This window comes from Natrix helvetica, assembly GCF_964273705.1.
Source record: "Natrix helvetica genome assembly, chromosome: Z".
NCBI classification, from domain to species: domain Eukaryota; kingdom Metazoa; phylum Chordata; class Lepidosauria; order Squamata; family Natricidae; genus Natrix; species Natrix helvetica.
In genome coordinates, this window is record NC_138554.1 from 87,865,445 (window position 1) to 87,884,843 (window position 19,399).

The following is a 19,399-nucleotide window of genomic DNA, read 5'->3' on the forward strand; positions in this document are numbered from 1 at the left end:
CCCCCCCCAAAAAAAAAAGAAAAAAAGAAAAAAAAGATTTTTAAAGAGAAATAGTACCAGAACCAGAAAGACCTATATATGCTCAGTGGAAAGGGTCTGCTGGCATTTCATGGAATGGCTGACATTCTGCTCAGATATTATAAGTTGATGGACTATTCCATTACCACCATTACAAGATTAATAAATAGTAGTTATCATTCGGGTCTGAGTTATGCTGGAATAGCATCTAGGTAACCTGGATAAGATCATAAGCCTGGCCAATGGAGAAGTTCAGTAATTCGTCTTCCCAAAAGACTATTGAAGAACATCTATAGGATGTGGAGACAGCCTTGGGCTTTCGGCTCGGAGATACGGTTTGCAGTATCTTGAAGGACTAAAGTCCCATTTAGGTCGCGAATGCAATCTAAACTACTATTCGTTTACGCGTACAGCAAGCATTCCCCATAGCTAAGATTCAGCGACCTGTTTTCGGTAGGATAATAAAGGGCGAAGAAGGAAAGTGGCTCTGCTCGGGAGTGCAAGGTGCGCTCATCTTTCCCTACAGCAGATTTCGACCCACAATGTCCCCCTTGTTTGGTAGTAAAAGGCAGAGAACCGGTGGATCTCCTGATGCCCGGCTCTTATTGACAGCGAGGAGGGGGATTGTGGGTCGAGGTCTCTCATTTTTTCTTTCCAGATCAGGAGGCGCTAGGGCCCTTCCCCAGCGCCGATCTCTGTGCTCCGTAAAAGAGCAGAGGGAGGGGCCGATAGCAGATCCAGGCGAATTTACAGCAGGGAACCCGCGGAGGAGCCGGCGAATTGGCTGCCTCTCACTGCGCAAGTGACATTTTCGTCATGTTGGTCCTGTCTCCGATCCTTGCCCACCTCCTGTTTAGCTCGATGAGTCCCTGGCCTGTTTTGAGCGATCTTACTTTGCCCCCCACCGCTCAAGATATAAGACAGATCCAGTGAAGCCTCCCGTATCCTGGCCAGCAGTAACAGTGTCCTGGCGGCTGCTCCTGAGAAAAGTAAGGGACTGGTTTTTTTGTGAGCAATCAGGTGTGTATGTGTGTGTGTGAGAGAGAGACATTCGCTATTAAAGATTAGCAGAGGGAGGGAGCCGCTGCGTTTCTGTGCAGATGGTCTGATTTGGAAGGACTGAAAGAGAGAATGTAGGATGCTGTACATCCAGGGCAGTCTTCCCCAACACGCACCTTCTATATGTGTTAAGAAAAGATTGTCGTCATTACCAATAGTGTACTGGGCATTGTAATCTCTATACAGAAAGGGGAAGTTAGATTAGATTTTACGGAGCTTCAGAGAATATTCTACTAGGTCTCTCTCTTTCTCTCTCTCTCTCTTCCCTCCTCTCCCTCCCTCCCTCCCTCTTCACACACAAATGTATATACATTTGTGGGCAAAAAAAATTAATAACGAAAAGTGAAAAACACAGGAAGGCATATCTATATGGCCTGTGTCTGCCCAGAGGTTTGTAAGATTCATAGACCTGGGGAAAACCCCTTCAGTAATTGATGAATTGTCCTTAAATCTAGATCTAAAAGATTTGAAGAATGTTCAGACAGAGATTCAGCCAAAATAATAAAAGCTTAATAAGTTTAGACACACCAGGCATATTTTTTTAAAGAGAAAATTTTGGTCAATATAAGCAATATGTTGCTTAACCATCTGAAACATTTTTTAAAGATGAAAATTTCTGTTTTTAGCCTTGACTTAAAGATTGCCATTCTTTAAATGCTTCTCCACGATGAATGTTAGAATTATGCTTAGAGATAACATGGGTGATGACTAAGTATATTTTAGGTTAGATTTTGACTTAACTTTCATATGCAGGCTTTGTCCTGATAAACTAACTACTTAAGAGCTTCCTGGCCTACTATAATACCCATACCATCAAAGAGGTTATTCAATCTCCAATGGCTCATTAATGACAGCAATCAATGCTAGATCTTAATCCCAGACTACATAAAAGCAACTACAAATCCGTTTTATGATTCCTTTATACACGTATATTCTCCACTTGTCTCCTTCTCTTTCTTTTTCATCAAAACATGGAACATAGAGATCTTTTTATGTCACTTAACTGCTTGTGCACTTATATAGAGAATTCCCATGATACACACTTCCTGTTTCTGAGGCAGACATGCTTGAGGCAGACATGCTCATCACACATTCCTATATACGTTTTTTATTTCATCTAAACCAGGGGTGTCCAAACTTGGGAACTTTAAGACTTGTGGACTTCAACTCCCAGAATTCCCCAGCCAGCTTAAAGTTCCCAAGTTTGGACACCCCTGATCTAAACAGTTCCTATAATATGGAACATGGAATTTATTCACCTGCATGTTCTAACACACACTTTTGCTTTTACTTTCTCAAAACATGTCATCTTGCATGAATAAATAGAAATCCCTTTGTGTATATCTTTTGTGTTCCTCCTCTCTTAAGCACTCATTTATCATCCCTTTTCTACTATAGCTTTCTACATTTGTTGCCCTATATTTTAAAAGGAGGGAATAAACTATCACATCTTATACTTGAATTTTTATGCTCACTGACAAAAAGTTTTTGTAGGAAGCATTGTGCTTGTTTTAAAGTTATCTGAGAACAGATGATAGCAGCAACATGTAACCTTGGATTACAATTTTGGAAGATAGATGGAGGACTTTTTTTGTTCCCAGTGAAGCCCCTTGCTTTGCTAGGTCCCACATTCCTTGTTGTGTCTACATATGCTAGGTAAGTGGAATGAACTTTACCATTCAGATGCACAAGGAGGGAATCCTCCTTCCAAATTAAAAGGATTGAAAAGATTTTCCCCTGCTAGGCCATTTCCCCCTGCTCCCCAAGAGTTACCATTTTTATGTCTTTTCTCTGCTGTCTCCTACCTGTAATCTGAAATGCAGCAATTTTCTATTCTAAGACATGTTCAGACCAAGTCTCTGTAATTCCTGCTTCACCCGTTTGCAAAATTCATTTATTAATGCCTCTCTTCTCTACTTCCCAGCTTTTCCAAAGTCCCTCCTTCTATTGGTTGTTGCTAATCTTATTTATAGGTATCAAATTGTTTTGACATCAAAACAACTTGCATTTCTTCTTTTTAAAAACAAAAAGGTATATTCCTTTTTGTTAAAAAAAATGTTGAACAAACATTTCTTCTGCTATGTAGCTTGAACAAAAAGAGATGTCTTGTGTGTTGTTTAACTAGCTCTATGAACAAACAAGTTAGTACTAATGATAGAGGGGCCTCTTTGATCCAGTTCATCCAATGCAACTTATGTTTCTTTAAACAGACGTATTTAACACATTTGTTGAGCTCATGGTGCAATACAAGTAAGCTAATTTAATAGGGGATGACATTTTTCAATTTCATAAAATCCGGGAAATAAATATTTTCCTATGTAGCTAGTCACTTGAAATTGAATTAAGAGTTTAGAGCTGGTTGTACTATCTTTGCTTAATCTTATATTCCTCTATGATATTAATACTGAAATATAAAAGGCTTGAAATTTTAGCTATTTTTAAAACAACTATTGTTTTTATGGAGACAGATGGTTAATAATATTAATAATATAGCCAGAATATTGCTACTTCTTTTATGTAGTCTTGTAATCTCTTATAGAAAACACCTCTTCAATTTTTTTATGTGTTTATCAGGAATGATGGGTAAAGAATTTTTCATGTGAGATCTCATAAACTGGAGACGTGGTTTAGTAAAGAGGATACCAGCCCTCAGTTGTTTTTACAGCTTGACCATGTTAATTATTTGTAGCTGAAAGTGGCCTCTTTTCTGTTTAAAAAGACTCTTTTTCTGGACCTGTGAGTCTTGAAACAAAGAATTATAACCAAAATAATATTTGAAAGCGCTAGTACATTGATATATTCATAATCTTAAGGAGAAATGTAAAAAGTTTAGTTATCAATATTCAGCATTTTAGCTATGAAATTACTCTCACATATACGTATGTGACTTTCTATTTTATTATTTGTTTTTCCTATCATTAATAAAATATTATATAAGTTCTAGAATAAGATACATAAATATTTTTATAGAATGAATTAATAGTTGAATATATTTGGTAGCTAGATTTGTCTGGTATTGGATCACTTTCTCAGTTTAAGACTATTACATCTGCCTAACCTTGCTTAAGCCTTGAACTAATCAGGGTCTCTCCTACTTAATACTGAGAGAAGTTCTTTCTTTCAGAACTGTGGTCTAGATTGAGAAGCTGAAAAAAATATTGTAGAAGGTAGAAATGGCAAACCATTTCTGTTTTTGCTCAGGAATGTTACATAAATGCATCCAGGAGTCATATTGGTTTTGAAGAAGACTGTACTGATTAAATAGTTTTCCATAGTTTTTACCTACTTCTTGCCCAGAAGCCTAGTTTACGTAACATATGTGAATGCTAATGTAGGAGCTGTGGTAGCTTGATGGTTAGAATGCAGCATTGTAAGATAACTATATCCATAGCCAGGAGTTCAGTCCTGTCTGGTTTAAGCTTAACTCAGCCTTCCATCCTTGCAAGGTCAAGAAAAATGAGAATCCGGATTGTTGGGGCAATATCTTTATTCAAATATGTTTCCGTGATAAAGAGGCTCACAAAGACATCAATCTGTTTTGGGTACAATCTATCCAGTCAAGGTAACAATCCCAGAAAGGAAGAACAGTCTCAAAGAAAAGTTTACTAATCCAACAACAGTGCAATCAAAACACATCATCCCAATAGGCTATGTTCAAGGAGTACATATTACACAGATATAATGTCAAGGCTCCAATTAACGAACCTAAGCAAATCAGAATTCTGAGACTTGGCTCCTTCTTGAAGGTCTTTACTGAGTACACCAGATTGACAGTTTCAATGGAAAACTAATTCTAAAACTTTCCTGCGGTTTCAGTATAATTAAACTAGGAAATAACCCAATCCCCAAGTGTCACAGGTCACACTGATCAAGTGGGTTAATTGGTGGGGTCTTCAGGCACTCCTTCCTCAACCTTATCTGTTGCCAGTAGAGATGACATGGTTCTCATGAGAAAGCTCTTTGTTGTTTCTAGTAATGCATTCCAACCTCCTTCCCACCTTTCTCCTGTGTGGCAACTCAGGAACAGAAGGATGGCTATGGCCAATTCAGTTCAAAGTTGACAGTCAATTCTCCCCCCTACCATGTTTTCCCCAAAATAAGATCCACCCTGAAAACAAGCCCTAGCCTGATTTTTAGAGGTGGGCCTAATATAAGCCCTATCCTAAAATAAGCTGGGGGATGGCGTGGCCCCCCCGGACCCTTGGCACAGTGTAGATACCTGTAAATTTAAGCACGGAGGCAAGGTGGGGGGTAAGATAGATGATCTGGATGTGCTGCCGGCTGCCTGGCATGGAGGAGGCTCGCCGGAGGCATAGGGGAGGGAGGAGGTGATTCCAATGCCCCCATGTGGGCGCCTGCTTCGTGCAGCGGTGAACAAGCCAAGAGATAATGGGATTGAGTGGGTGACATATTGGGATTGTCTGCCTCCTCCCACCCCCTGTGCCTCTGCCTCCTCCTGGCTCTGCCACACAATTTTTGCCCAGAGGGAGAAGAAGCTTCACCTGCTTGCAAATGGGATGCTCCATTTCAAAGCGTCCCATTTGCAAGCAGATATAGCTTTGAGTCACCCTCATTTCTCCATCAGAACAGAGTGTTTTGCCTGGCTGTCCCAGCGCCAGAAGATGTGAGCTGGTGGCTACGTGGGCTCCTGCTGCACATGGCTGGTGGTGCTGCTGCCACTAGGCAGTTATCAGGGTGTGGAGCCACAGGAGTCCTGAGGTAAGCTGGTGTGCATGTCGGCCGGCTTCCCCCCCCCCCAACTTACAGCGTTGGCACTCAAAAAAATTAAGACACCTGCCAAAATAAGCTCCAGTGCTTATTTTGGGGGCCAAAAGACAATAAGATTGGGTCTTATTTTCAGGGAAACACTAGTTAGTGAGGAATATCTGGAAAATACCAAATGTAGACAGATTAATTTTTCCTTAGCCACCCCTGCCACTACCTGGCTATTCTTTTGGATTCTGGAGATTTTTCCCATGGAATTTTCTGATCAGCCTGTCTGCTCTTATGTTTTGACTCTTCACCCAAATGCTTCTGAAAAGGGAAAGCCCTTCCACTGTACTAAGTACTGTAACCTCCCCTTGTACAGCCTAGAATCCAGGATTCTTTTTACTTCGTAATGGGTCTCTCCATGTACTGCAATGGGACCTGGGGTTTCCTGAGCTACTGGCCTTAGCTTCGAACCTATCACTGGCTTCAAAAAACTACTGTGGAAGAGCAGATGTATTTTCCCCAACAGGCATGGGCGTTTCAGCTCCACCATGACTGAGTTAATAATTTTTACAATGGGAAAAGGTCCTATAACATAGGACACAGCTTTTACATGGCAGGTATTTGAAGAAGGGGTAAACTTTCTCTCCTATGTAAAAAGTCTTTGAGGGAGGGAATGCCTTTTGTCTATCTGCTCCTTTTGCGTGTCTTAATGACTTTGGTGAGTGCCCATTTTACATTCCCACAAGCCTGCTGCAGTGAGTCTATCCATTTAGTCAGGCTTATTGAAGAAGGGGGCTCCTGAGAGAACTCGGGCATTGGGACAAACTCCACCCCTGTGGCCACCTTGAAAGGCATGAAACCCATGCTGCTATGTACAGTTGTTGTATGCCACCTCAGCAAATGGTAATAGGTCAGCTCAATTGGTTTGCTTGCATGTGAAATAGTGCAACACACCATGCAGCGTCCTGCCACAAGTGGCAGCGTGGGCATGAAGAACCTTATAGTATCCTGCCATGAGTGGTGGCACCGGTGCGATGAGTCTCACCGTGTCCCGTTGCAAGCAGTGGCATACCATATGCATAATTGGCTCACATTCTTTTCTACCTTCTCAGAAGGGAAACAAGACTGAAAGGAAGTACAGTCAAGTGGAAATGGTTGGAGTGTATTTAGAGGAATATAGCCGAAAGGAAAAGGATAGCTGATAGTAGCTTTTTAAAACATTACTTCCTCAAAAAAAATCCTCCAGAAATTAAAACTGTTTTAATCAGCTGAAAAACAGCTCAGAGACAGCTTTACAACTTGGAGACAAGCTTGCACGGGCTGCACAACAAGCCATGTGGCATCTGGCTGTGAGTGGCCACAGAAGAAGTTGGGCAGTAGCATGACAGGTGTTGGGGCATGGGAGGCCTGGCTGCAGAGGTCCTAAGGTAAGCAGGTAAGACATCCCCCGAAAATAAGACCTGCTGCTTATTTTTGGGGCCAAAAGAAAATAAGACCGGGTCTTATTTTTGGGAAGTACGGTATCCCACGATAGGCAATCCACTGATATTCTAAACCTTATTACCTAATTACTTTATTTATGATTAATTTAACCATGCTTTACTAAATCAAACCAAGGGTTTTTTTCTGGATTTTCACAATATGCTTACCCATAAATGGACAACTTGGCTTGGATTTTTACAAAATGCTAGGCTAAAATCTCATAACCTGGTATTTCATTATATTATCTGAAAACATAATGCTCTTTTAAACAATTGTTTTAAACTTGGTGGATGTTTGCCCTGCTGAAGAAGCTGTAAAAGCTAGTTAGTCTGAATTTACTGAGGCAATATAAATAATGGGAATACTGCAATTTTCCTCATTAACACAATTAGAGTAACAAGCAGAACTCCATTTCTTGTAGATTGCAACATAATACTTGAGTGTTGGTGCAATTGCAATTGCAAGTGAGAACTTGGAAGAAATTGTTAACATTTGCATTTTTATGATACAGCCCCTATTTAATCTCTATTCAAATAATGATAACCAAATATATACAAAGAGAGTCAATTGGTTGACTGGAACTCCTGATTTATTTCAGACCGGTAAAGGAATTCTGTGGAGAAAGCCATTTTCATAGATCTAGATTGGCAGGGTCATAGTCCTAAATCTTACTCATTGAATCGAACAAAAGGCATTTCTGGAGGTGGGAGAGCTTCCATAATTCCATGCTATGGGAAAAAGCAGGGATTCCTTCTCAATTTTACAAAAGGGACAATTCTAGCCAGGCTGCTTCACAAATCTGAGATTCAAATCCATTCTCAGGATATGTCCTGGGATAAACATAGCAATCTTTTCTGCTCCTTTTCTCTTTAGCACGTTCTCTTGACATATATGTCAAGAGATCCATACACTTGGAGGTATTTGGAGGCATGGAATATAGCTATATCATAGAATCTAGTGCATCAAAGGAATCTGAAAACTTGTAATCTTATTACAAATAATTGGTAAAAAGAATTTAGCTTATGATTATTATGTCATATATAAAATGCAAACTATTGATGATGATGATAATAATAATAAAGCTGGATCGTGCAATTCATGAATATAGCAGAAGAAAAGAGAAATAACTGTCACAAAACACACAGACCTGAAAATAGAAGTAGAATGACTATGGGAAAAGAAAACAAAAGAAAACAAAGATAGGTCCTTATATAATTCCAAAATTTCTGGAACACCATCATCATCAATCAATTGTAAAAGGCAGCTTAACCTGGAACAGTTTATATCCTGTAACACTATTGAACATTCACATCTACCAATCCCAGGTGCTTGGAAGGACTTGATAGGTGCATTAAAATGCAAATCTAATCTACGCATCAGACAACCAACACTAATAATATGCAATTATCATATGATTCTTTTTCATTCTTGCCATATCCATGCAAAATGTATTCACATATATGAATAAGCTATTGGCAAACACACACAGCAGACAAGACTGTCACAGTATCTTGAATTGCTTAGAGGTGGCATTTTAAAAATAATAGTTTCTAGAGCGCATCCATTTGGGGAAAGCTTCTGTGGACATTAACCATGATGTTGGTTCACTTACTTGCCTATGCCCATCATTCAATGACATGCATGTTATCATCTAGGTTTTAATTTAGATATAATCTGAAATTCTCTTTATAGTGTGTAAAAAAGTTGTAGATCAGACAAATCAAAATTACAACATCTACTTGTTAAATTTTTGCTCAACAAGACAGAAGTTTTGTAGTGAAAAAAGGGGGGAAAAGAAGGCAATTCCCAGCAGATAACAATATATCTGTTATACTGTATATGCAATAAAATATATCTATTATACAACTAATTCAGTCTTTCCAGCTAAGGCCTTTCAGATGTCCAAGGAATTTTAGAAGTTGTCATCTTATCTATACAAATAAAACCATTCAAGACGGAGGAGAGCTGACGTTGCGATGGCACGACATGCAATATTGGTGCTCCGAGATCGCAGACGAATTTCTGCCACTGGACGGTCCATTTGTACCTAAACCGTCCTGCAGAGATGGTGATTGAGAAGGGCACCTCCTGCTGATCTCAGGGATACCGCAAAGTCCCTGAAAGATTCAGAATAGCCCTTTTTTTTCCAGCAACAGAAACACAGCTAATGAAGCTGCTGATGTTGGGACAGCTCCGGAATGGGAAGAAAGCGGAAAGAGAAAGTGTGTCGAATTGGTGAGGAAATTTTATTATTAGAGGAAGAGACTATCCAAGAAAAAAAATTAAGTTAAGATTGAAGACAGAAAATTGTAGGTGGTGAGATTGATCTGCATTGAACTTAGTGTGTTATCCAGTTTCTAATTTTTTTTTCACGGATGGAACTTTTGCAGGGGCTCCCTATTTTTTAAACTGAATGGATTAATTCTTTCTTCTTTTTTTTCCACTTTTGCTTATACCTATGGAGTAAAATTCTCTTTTTTATATAATGCTTGATTTGATTGGTTTGATTGTTTTTGATCTCCATTTAAAAGTTTTTTCTTTCTTAAGATTGGAATATAAAAAAGATAATAAGAAGGATTATAAAGAGGGTTGTAACAAGAGGAAAAGCAGTTACACTGCCACTTAGAGGCTGGAGGCTGGATACATTGTTTTTTCTTCTTTCTCTTTGATCACTTGAGATTCAAGGTTCTTTCAGCTTGTTTACTGACAGTGATAGTAGGAAGAGCATAAGTTGTTTATACAGGTGCCTTTTGGAAGTTCTATCACTAGCTATTGGAGGGAAGACAACATTTTGACTTGAAAGATAATAAATGAACCTGTTTGAAGTTTATTAAAATAGCCTTGAACCAGTGGTGGGTGTCAAAAATTTTTGGAACCTCTTCTGTAGGTGTGGCCTGCTTTGTGGGAGTGGCTTGTTGGCCATGTGACTGAGTGGGAGTGGCTTGCCGGCCATGTGACCGGGTGGGCAGTGGCTTGCCAGCCATGTGACCAGATGGGAGTGGCTTGGCAGTCATGTGACCGGGTGGGCGTGGCCAAGATGATGTCACTGAATTCTTTGCCCCAATGGATGATCTACAAAAAGAAGATATAAAAAAGGAAATTTATTATTTTGTGCACTTACTATTTAAATAAGATTAAAATAAGTACACAAAACAATAAAAGAGCTACTTACAGAAGGTAAGTAGCTTACTACTTACTACTTGTATTTCAATGGGAATACAATACATATTTAATTTTACACATGTTAACAGCTGCTGGAATTGTGTTTGCACAACAGTGGAAAAAACAAAGATATGAAAATGAATAAATATTAGAATGTGCAGGAATGAATAAATTGACAATTAAAATCAAGAAGGCTTCGAATACTTTTTCATGTGGGATTTGTTTTATCAATTGCTAACTAATAGAAACAGCAATTAGAAATTTAAAAGTATGAAAGAAAACACCAATTATGTAAAGAAAGATCACTAAAATGTATAAGGAAATATTATTAGTACGATCATTATTAATGTGTAGATAACTGCGGAACATTACACACCCCCACACATAAACTATGACAGTGCCAGGAAAACACAAAAAAATAACAATTTCCCCCCAAAAGACTGAAGTTGAAACCAGTTTTTTCCCCTAACCCTAAGAACAGGAAAGACAAAGCCACTGGAATAAAAACGATCAAGGCTTTGTGGGAAATTATAAAGGACAGTGCCAGGAAGCTTACAGAACCAGCAACCACCTCACAATTACCTAGACAACCAGATATCACACAGAAACACGCAAAATCTGGCAAAGCTGCCTTGACCATCCTGGCCTGCCCGTAGAAAAGCAGCCACCTTGAGACACGTAAACCATGCACCAACCTGTACACTTAAAAGCAACATATTGCATCACAAATAAAACATTTACAAAAAGGAATAATATTTCTTGTAATAAACATTCTATAAACAATAAATAAATAAAAATTCCCTAAAAATAATTTTAAAAAAAGATACTCTACACACAATAAATTTAAAAAAATCATTAAACATATTCTATACATAATAAATTAAAATAAAACCATTAAAAATATTCTATACACAATAAATAAAATTTGAGATTGTGGAGATGTAATTCTGAGGCCGGTCATTGTGGAAGGTCCTGATGAGGAATTCACGATGACCACGAGGCAGGAGGCATATAAATTTAATAAATGAAGAAATAAATGCCCTGTGGTCTCGATGTTGTGCTTGCAGATGTTTTATTGTCATTGGTGTGAGATACCTAGCTGGGTCATGAAATGCCTGCAAGAAAATCACCAAGCTCAGGGAACACCAAGGATCCCGCTGTCGTCTCCCCCCCCCCACTCATCCTCCTCCTCTCAATATATCCCACACTTTCTAGCACTGATGATGATGACAATACCTGGTTTGGGTAATGAAACATCTGCAAGAAAACAAGAAAGCTCAGAGAGCACCAAGGACCACACAGTCGTCGCCCTCCTCCTCTCTGTATACCCCATTTTTTCTAGCACTGATGATGACACCTGGTTGGGTAATGAGATGCCTGCAAGAAAACCACCAAGTTCAGAGAACACCAAAGGACCCCACAGTCCTCTCCCTCCTTATCTTTTTCTTTTTTGTCCTTCTACTTCTTCTCCTCCTCCTTCCCCTTCAACCACACTCCCTTCTAGCACTGATGATGTTACCTAGTTTGGTAATGAAATGTCTGTAAGAAAACCACCAAGCTCAGAAAGCAGCAAGGATCCCACTATTCTCCACCTCCTCTTTCTCCTCCTCTTTCTCCTTTTTGTCCTACCTTTCTCCTTCTCCCCCCCAACCCCACTCCCTTTTAGCGCTGATAATGTTACCTAGTTTGGTAATGAAATGTCTGTAAGAAAACCACCAAGCCCAGAAAGCAGCAAGGATCCCACTATCCTCCACCTCCTCTTTCTCCTTCTCCTTCTCCTTTTTGTCCTATCTTTCTCCTCCTTTCCCCCCAACCCCACTCCCTTCTAGCACTGATGATGTTTCTTAGTTTGGTAATGAAATGTCTGCACCAAGCTCAGAGAGCACCCAGGACCCCTCATTACAACCTCATTACAAAATACCGCCCATCTCCCCGTGCTCAGAAAAGGAAGCATGGGTAAGTCCTTTGCTAGCAGGCAGATTTTAGGATGCCTGCCACCACCAAAGCACCTTCCTGGAGTTGCTTTTCTGAGCACAGGGAGACAGACGATAGTTTGCGCGGTGCAGCTGATGCCTAGGAGGTCCTAGGAGACCGGCCACACCGCGTAAGCTCCCGCCGCTGTCCCCACCCACGCGCCCTTGCTTTCTGGTGGCCAGGCATCTTAGGCAAGTCCGGGGACCTTACAAAGGCCTTGCGAGGTCCCCGAACTTGTCAAAGATGCCAGTCGAGCTGCATAAGCTCCCTCTGCCGTCCCCACCCCTGCGCCCATGCTTTCTGTCGGCCCTGTGGCCCTGCGCTATAAGTGAGCCCGGGATTCTTGCAAGGCCGCAAAAGTTCACCGGACTCGCTTATAGTGCAGGGCCGCGACAGCCCCCCCCCGTCCCACGCTTAGTTGCAGCTTACTTAGCTCCTCGGAGTCAGCAGGCAGCAATAGAGAGCCAAGCAGGAAAAAAGGTAAGTGGGTTTAGATAGGGTTCTTAGAGGTGGACGGCGCGATTGGTGAGGTAGCCAATCAGTGAGCGGTGGGCGGGGCTAGGATAGTGCGGACAGGCAGGGGGAGCGAGCAATGGAGCGGCTTCCGGACGGGCGGCGGTGAGCAAGCGAGCGACAGGTCCAGGGCAGGCATTCCGGAATTTACTTCCGGGTCCACCAGTGGAACCTCTTCTAACCGGTCCGATAGATTTGATGAACCGGTTCTACCAAACCGGTGTGAACTGGTAGGAATCTGCCTCTGCCTTGAACCCTATAGTGGCAGTGTCTGCAAAATTGAAAGTAGGAAAAAGAAACTCTAACATCGCAAATGATTATGTTTGAAATTCAAAATCTATTAGTTGTGACAGAGAAAATTGAAAAGAGATTGGAGAATATGGAATACAAAACAGAAAAATCTGATGGAGAAACTGAGGATGTTTACCAAATGAAGAAAGTGGAGGACAGAGTTCAAAAGATGGAAGAAAAAAATGAGCAAAGAGATAAGAAATCTGTGGATACTGACAACAAAGTGAGCGTGGTTGGTAATGGCAAGAGCGGAAGATGGAATGGGGAGATAGATGGATTGGAACTCTACCCCAGATTTCAAAGCACAGAAGAAGAAAAGAGAGAAACATTGACGGAGATAAGGAAATAAATCTTGACAGACGCATTAGTGATAACCAAAGATAAACTGATGGAAAGAACAGATGTTGGGTTTCAAGCTTTTATGAGGTACAAAAGGAATAACAAGTTGCCAAGAGAAGTTTATACAAGATTTATTAAGAAAGTAACTAGAACATTAATGCTACAAATGGCAAGAGATATAAGACCGTACTATTACTGGAAAGATACAGGTTGATGCAATGAAAATGTATAATAAAAAATTAAGCTAAATTTAGTTTACTAGTAGTATGTATAAATTGAAACGACAATAGCTATAGTTAAATAGTGATTAATAATGATAACAATACACATAGATATATTAGTTTGATAATATGAAATTTTATATAAACAATGCATGGAGAATATGACAGGAGGTTTAAAAGTTTTATCTAGAATATGTTATAAAGATGTATTGTGATTGGATGATTTTAGGATGATTTAATGGAATGTTATCATATAATCCTATTCTAGATTTTGAATATTATATATAAAAGGATGTAGAAACAATTATAGACAAATTAAGGTTGAGGTATAATAATCGTGATATACGTGAATATAGGTGAATTTAAAATATGCTATTTGATATGAAAAGCAGGTGGTGATTATGGAAGAGATGCATGGAAATACTGTAACCAACTGACACACTTTCTACAATTTGTAATGGAAGATGGCTTTTTTATTTTTATGTTTGTTTGTCTTTGTTCAAAAACAAATAAAAATTGTTTAAACAACAAAACCATTCAAGGCCTGTATTCAGTCCAGTAGACTTATCTATAGTCACCTTCCTCATCTCAAGCTAATGAACTTGGACCTCGGGTGTTAAAGTTCATTTTAAGAAACTGTTTCCTTCAAAAATTAATAATGTCATTTTTCTTCTCCTTATTTTTAGGTTTCCAAGTGCAGTACAAAATGCCAACTACTGTCACCTTAATCTTTCTGCTTTTAAGCATTGCAATTATTGTTACTATTACACTTGTTCAGATGAATCGGAAACAGATCCTTTCTCCAGGTCTAAAGGTAGGCTTAAATAATAAGCTAGGACTTTTGTAACATCTGATATTTAACTGAGATATTAATTGCTGAGGCAATAACATAATATTGAAAACAAATTACCTGAAAATGCTCAGCCCAGGGAGAAACTACAGCTAGTTTCCACACCTAGACCAGAACCGAAGTGGCACTGTGCAGATTTATGCCTGGATATTTTCTTTTTTCTAGATGTTCTCCAGATGTACTGTACTTCAACAACTGTTGTTATGCAATGCGAGGTCCGTTGTTAACAAGGCCCCCCTCATTCACGATCTAATTTTAGAGGGGGAGCCGGACCTCGCGGGAATAACGGAGACCTGGTTGGGCCACGAGGGAGGTCTTCCCCTCGTGGAAATGTGCCCACCAGGCTACCGAGCATTTCACCAGCCCCGGGCCCAGGGAAGGGGCGGCGGGGTGGCAGCAATTATTCGGGAGGACTTAGAGCCGAGGGAGTCTACTGTGCCACAGACGTCCGGATGTGAATCCCTTGTTGTGAAATGGGGGCCTGGGAGACAGTTGGGCCTGCTGATAGTATACCTGGCTCCTCGCTATACATCAGCGGCCCTGCCCGAACTCCTCGAGCTGATCGCATCGGTGGCAGTTGAGACCCCCAAACTTTTAGTGATGGGGGATTTTAACCTGCCATCGATGGGAGAAGCATCAGAGGGGGTTCGGGAGTTCATGGCTTCCATGACAGCCGTGGACCTGACTCAAATGATTCAGGGCCCAACACACGAGGGAGGACACACTCTGGACCTTGTTTTTGTCTCTGGCCAGTGGCTGAGTGATCTGGGAGGAGGGGACTTAACCATCACTCCCCTGTCATGGTCAGATCACTCACTCCTTTGTCTTGACTTCCCTGGTGCTACCTCCCGCTGTGGGGAGGCGGAACCGGAAAGTTCTAGATGGTTCCGCCCGAGGCGCCTAATGGAACCTGATAGGTTCCAGACGGAGCTTGGGCCACCTCCTGTAACCTTGACCCGCCCCCGGGTAGAGGACCTGGTGGTTGCATGGAATAATGCAACTACCGGGGCCTTGAACCGGGTGGCGCCTTTGCGGCCTCTCCGGCGGCAACGATCCACCCTAGCCCCTTGGTTTACCGAGGAGCTAAGGGTGATGAAATGCCGCAAGAGACGTCTAGAGAGTCGTTGGAGATCCTCTCGCTCCGAATTTGATCGAACACAGGCACGAGCCCATTTAAGGACGTACCTTGTGGCATTGAGAGCGGCCAAACGCCAATATTGTGCCACTCTCATTGCATCCGCGGAGAACCGCCCTGCCGCCCTGTTTCGGGTGTCCCGCTCCCTCTTGTTTCAGAGGCCGCGGGAGGCCCCCCTACAGGGCAGGGCAGAGGAATTTGGTAAATATCTGCAGGATAAAATCGCTCAAATCCGGAGAGATTGGGTTCCTGTCAGTGATCCAATGGAAACGCCCATGGCGAGTCTTGAGGAATCGATCTGGGAGGAGTTTGACTTGGTTGCCATCGAGGATTTGGACAGATTGCGTGGATGACTGCGACCCACCACATGTTTATTGGACCCGTGCCCCTCCTGGCTTGTACTGGCATCCTGGGAGGTTACACGAGACTGGCTCCTGGGCCTAGTGAATGCTTCGCTGAGCGAGGGGTCTCTCCTGGCCGCCTTGAAAGAGGCGGTGGTGAGACCCTTGCTCAAGAAGCCTTCCCTGGACCCTTTGGAGCTGGCCAATTATCGTCCTGTCTCCAACCTTCCCTTTCTGGCGAAGGTTGTAGAGAGTGTGGTGGCCTACCAGTTTCCACGACATCTGGAGGAAAATGATTATCTAGACCCGCGCCAGTCCGGCTTCCGCCCCGGTCACAGCACGGAGACGGCCTTGGTCGCGTTGGTGGATGATCTCTGGAAGGCCAGAGATAGAGGTTGTTCCTCTATCCTGGTCCTATTAGACCTCTCGGCGGCTTTTGATACCATCGACCATGGTATCCTGCTGCGCCGGCTGGAGGGGTTGGGGGTCCGGGGCACCGTTTTGCGGTGGTTCGGCTCCTACCTTTCTGACCGGACGCAGCGTGTGTTGGCAGGAGAAGAGAGGTCGACCCTACGCCCCCTTACTTGTGGGGTGCCACAGGGGTCGGTCCTCTCGCCACTCCTGTTCAACACATATATGAAGCCGCTGGGTGAGATCATCCGTGGTTTCGGGGTGGGATACCATCTGTACGCTGATGATACTCAGCTGTACTTTTCCACCCCGAACCACCCCAACGAGGCCATCGAAGTGATGTCCCGGTGTGTGGAAGCCGTACGGATCTGGATGGATGACAACCGACTCAAGCTCAACCCCTCCAAGACGGAGTGGCTGTGGGTACCAGCTCCCCGGTTCAGCCAATTAATTCCATCATTGGCCATTGGGGGCATTCAACTTGCCCCCGTGGAGCGGGCGCGCAATTTGGGCGTCCTCCTGGATGCCCGGCTGTCCATGGATGACCATGTGACAGCCGTGGCAAGGGGGGCATTCCACCAGGTTCGCCTGGTGCGCCAATTGCGCCCCCTACTGTACCGGGACGCCTTACGCACAGTCACTCATGCGCTGGTGACGTCTCACTTGGACTACTGTAACGCTCTCTACATGGGGCTTCCCTTGAAATGCACCCGGAGGCTACAGTTGGTCCAGAACGCAGCCGCGCGGGTAATTATGGGGAGTACTAGGTACTCCCATGTGACACCGTTCCTGCGCGAGCTGCACTGGCTTCCTGTGGTCTATCGGGTGCGTTTCAAGGTTTTGATAACTATCTTTAAAGCGCTCCATGGCTCAGGACCTAGTTACTTGCGGGATCGTATTCTGCCCCATACATCCCTGCGACCAATTCGCTCGCACAGAGAGGGCCTCCTCCAGGTGCCGTCCACTAGACAGTGTCGCGGGGCGGTGCCTAGGAGTAGAGCCTTCTCTGTGGCGGGCCCAGCCCTGTGGAATGACCTCCCTCCGGATATTAGGAATACCTCTGACCTCCGCTCCTTTCGTATTAAGCTTAAGACCCACCTATTCCAAGCAGCTGGCCTGGCTCAACTTTGATCTAACCATATCGCTCCTGACGGGTTTTTAACTGGGTATTTTAATTATATTTAATTATCTAGGGGTTTTTAAATACTGTATTTTAATTGTTTTTATTTATCAGCCGACCTCCTCCTTGTGTGTGTCTCGGTATATGTCTCTGTTATATGTTTGTTTTGTCCACATATTTATTTCATATGTTTCATTGTACGCCGCCCCGAGTCCTTCGGGAGAGGGTGCGGCTAAGAAATAAATTTATTATTATTATTATTATTATTATTATTATTATTATTATTATTATTATTATTATTATTATTATTATTATTATTATTATTATTATTATTATTATTAGCCAGAACTTTGTTTGCTAAAGGACAAGGATAGAAAACCTGAGGATATTTTGCTTAGATAAGGAAAAATATGCAGTGCATGGTAGGTTTTAGCTGACCAATTAAAAGGAAGCTGTCAACAATATAAAAACATTTTAACGTAAAATACCAATCAAGAAGAGTTAACCTTGTACTTTGGTAATTAAGTTAATAATTATGTAATATGTGAAGTTGGTGTTGAGAATATTTCTGGACAATTTCTATTAAAAATCCGAAGCTATTTGGTTTGGTTTGGTTTGGTTTATTTGGATTTATATGCCGCCCTTCTCCAAAAGGACTCAGGGCGGCGTACAACATTAAAAAACGCACATCTCAAAAGTTAAAAAAGATTAAATCCATTTCCAAAAAAAACAAACCGATTTTTTTAAAAAAACAATACATTTAAAATAAGTTAAAATTTAAATTAAAAGGCCATGCCAGCTTGCTGGAAAAGCCAACTTTTTAGGGCGCGTTGGAAGGACCGGAGGTCAGGGATTATGCGGAGCTCCGGGGGCAGCTCATTCCAGAGGGAAGGCACTCCCACAGAGAAGGCTCTCCCCCTGGGGGTCACCAGCCAACACTGCCTGGCCAACGGCACCCTGAGGAGGCCAACTCTATGGGATCGTACTGGACGGTGGGAGGCTACTGGTGGCAGTAGGTGGTCTCGCAGGTACCCTGGGCCTAAGCCATGGAGCGCTTTAAAGGTCATAATTAATACCTTGAATCGCACCCGGAAAACAACCGGCAACCAGTGCAGGCCGCCTAAAAGGGGTGTAACATGGGAGCACCTAGGTACCCCCATGACAACCCGCGCGGCCGCATTCTGGACCAGCTGAAGCCTCCGGGTGCTCTTCAAGGGCAGCCCCATGTAGAGAGCATTGCAGTAGTCCAGGCGAGAAAGGACGAGGGCATGAGTGACTGTGCACAGAGCATCCCGATCCAGGAAGGGGCGCAACTGACGTACCAGGCGAACCTGGTAAAAGCCCCCCCTGGTCACGGTCGTCAGGTGTTCTTCTAAACTAAGCCGCGTATCCAGGAGGACTCCCAGACTGCGAGCCTTCTCTGAGAGGGCTAAAATTTCTCCCCCTATCGTCAAAGATGGAACAAGATGTACAAATCGGGATGATGGAAACCACAGCCACTCAGTCTTGGAGGGATTGAGCTTGAGCCTGTTCCTCCCCATCCAGATCCGCACAGCCTCCAGGCATCGGGACATCACGTCGAGGGCATCATTTGGGTGGTTTGGGGTAGAGATGAAAAGTTGGGTATCATCAGCATATTGATGATACCGTACCCCAAAACCACGGATGATCTCGCCCAGCGGTTTCATGTATATGTTGAACAGGAGGGGTGAGAGAACCGACCCCTGGGGCACCCCACAAGTGACGTGCCTGGGGGTCGATCTCTTCCCT

The 19,399-nt window shown here is 42.7% G+C and overlaps 1 protein-coding gene across 2 annotated transcripts in view; it reads left to right on the plus strand.

The window, feature by feature from the left end:
• The first annotated feature begins 744 nt into the window (after positions 1-744).
• The window catches only part of ENTPD3 (ectonucleoside triphosphate diphosphohydrolase 3), a 43,082-nt gene continuing 24,427 nt past the window's right edge, over positions 745-19,399 (plus strand). Inside the window, exons 1-2 of one of the 2 annotated variants that reach the window (XM_081969819.1) lie at positions 745-1,007; positions 14,459-14,586. In XM_081969819.1, the coding sequence (XP_081825945.1) occupies positions 14,479-14,586 (108 nt within the window). In that variant the 5' untranslated portion in view covers positions 745-1,007; positions 14,459-14,478. Of the gene's footprint in view, positions 1,008-9,451; positions 9,508-14,458; positions 14,587-19,399 lie in introns of those variants that run through there. The other variant, XM_081969818.1, reaches the window with a different exon arrangement.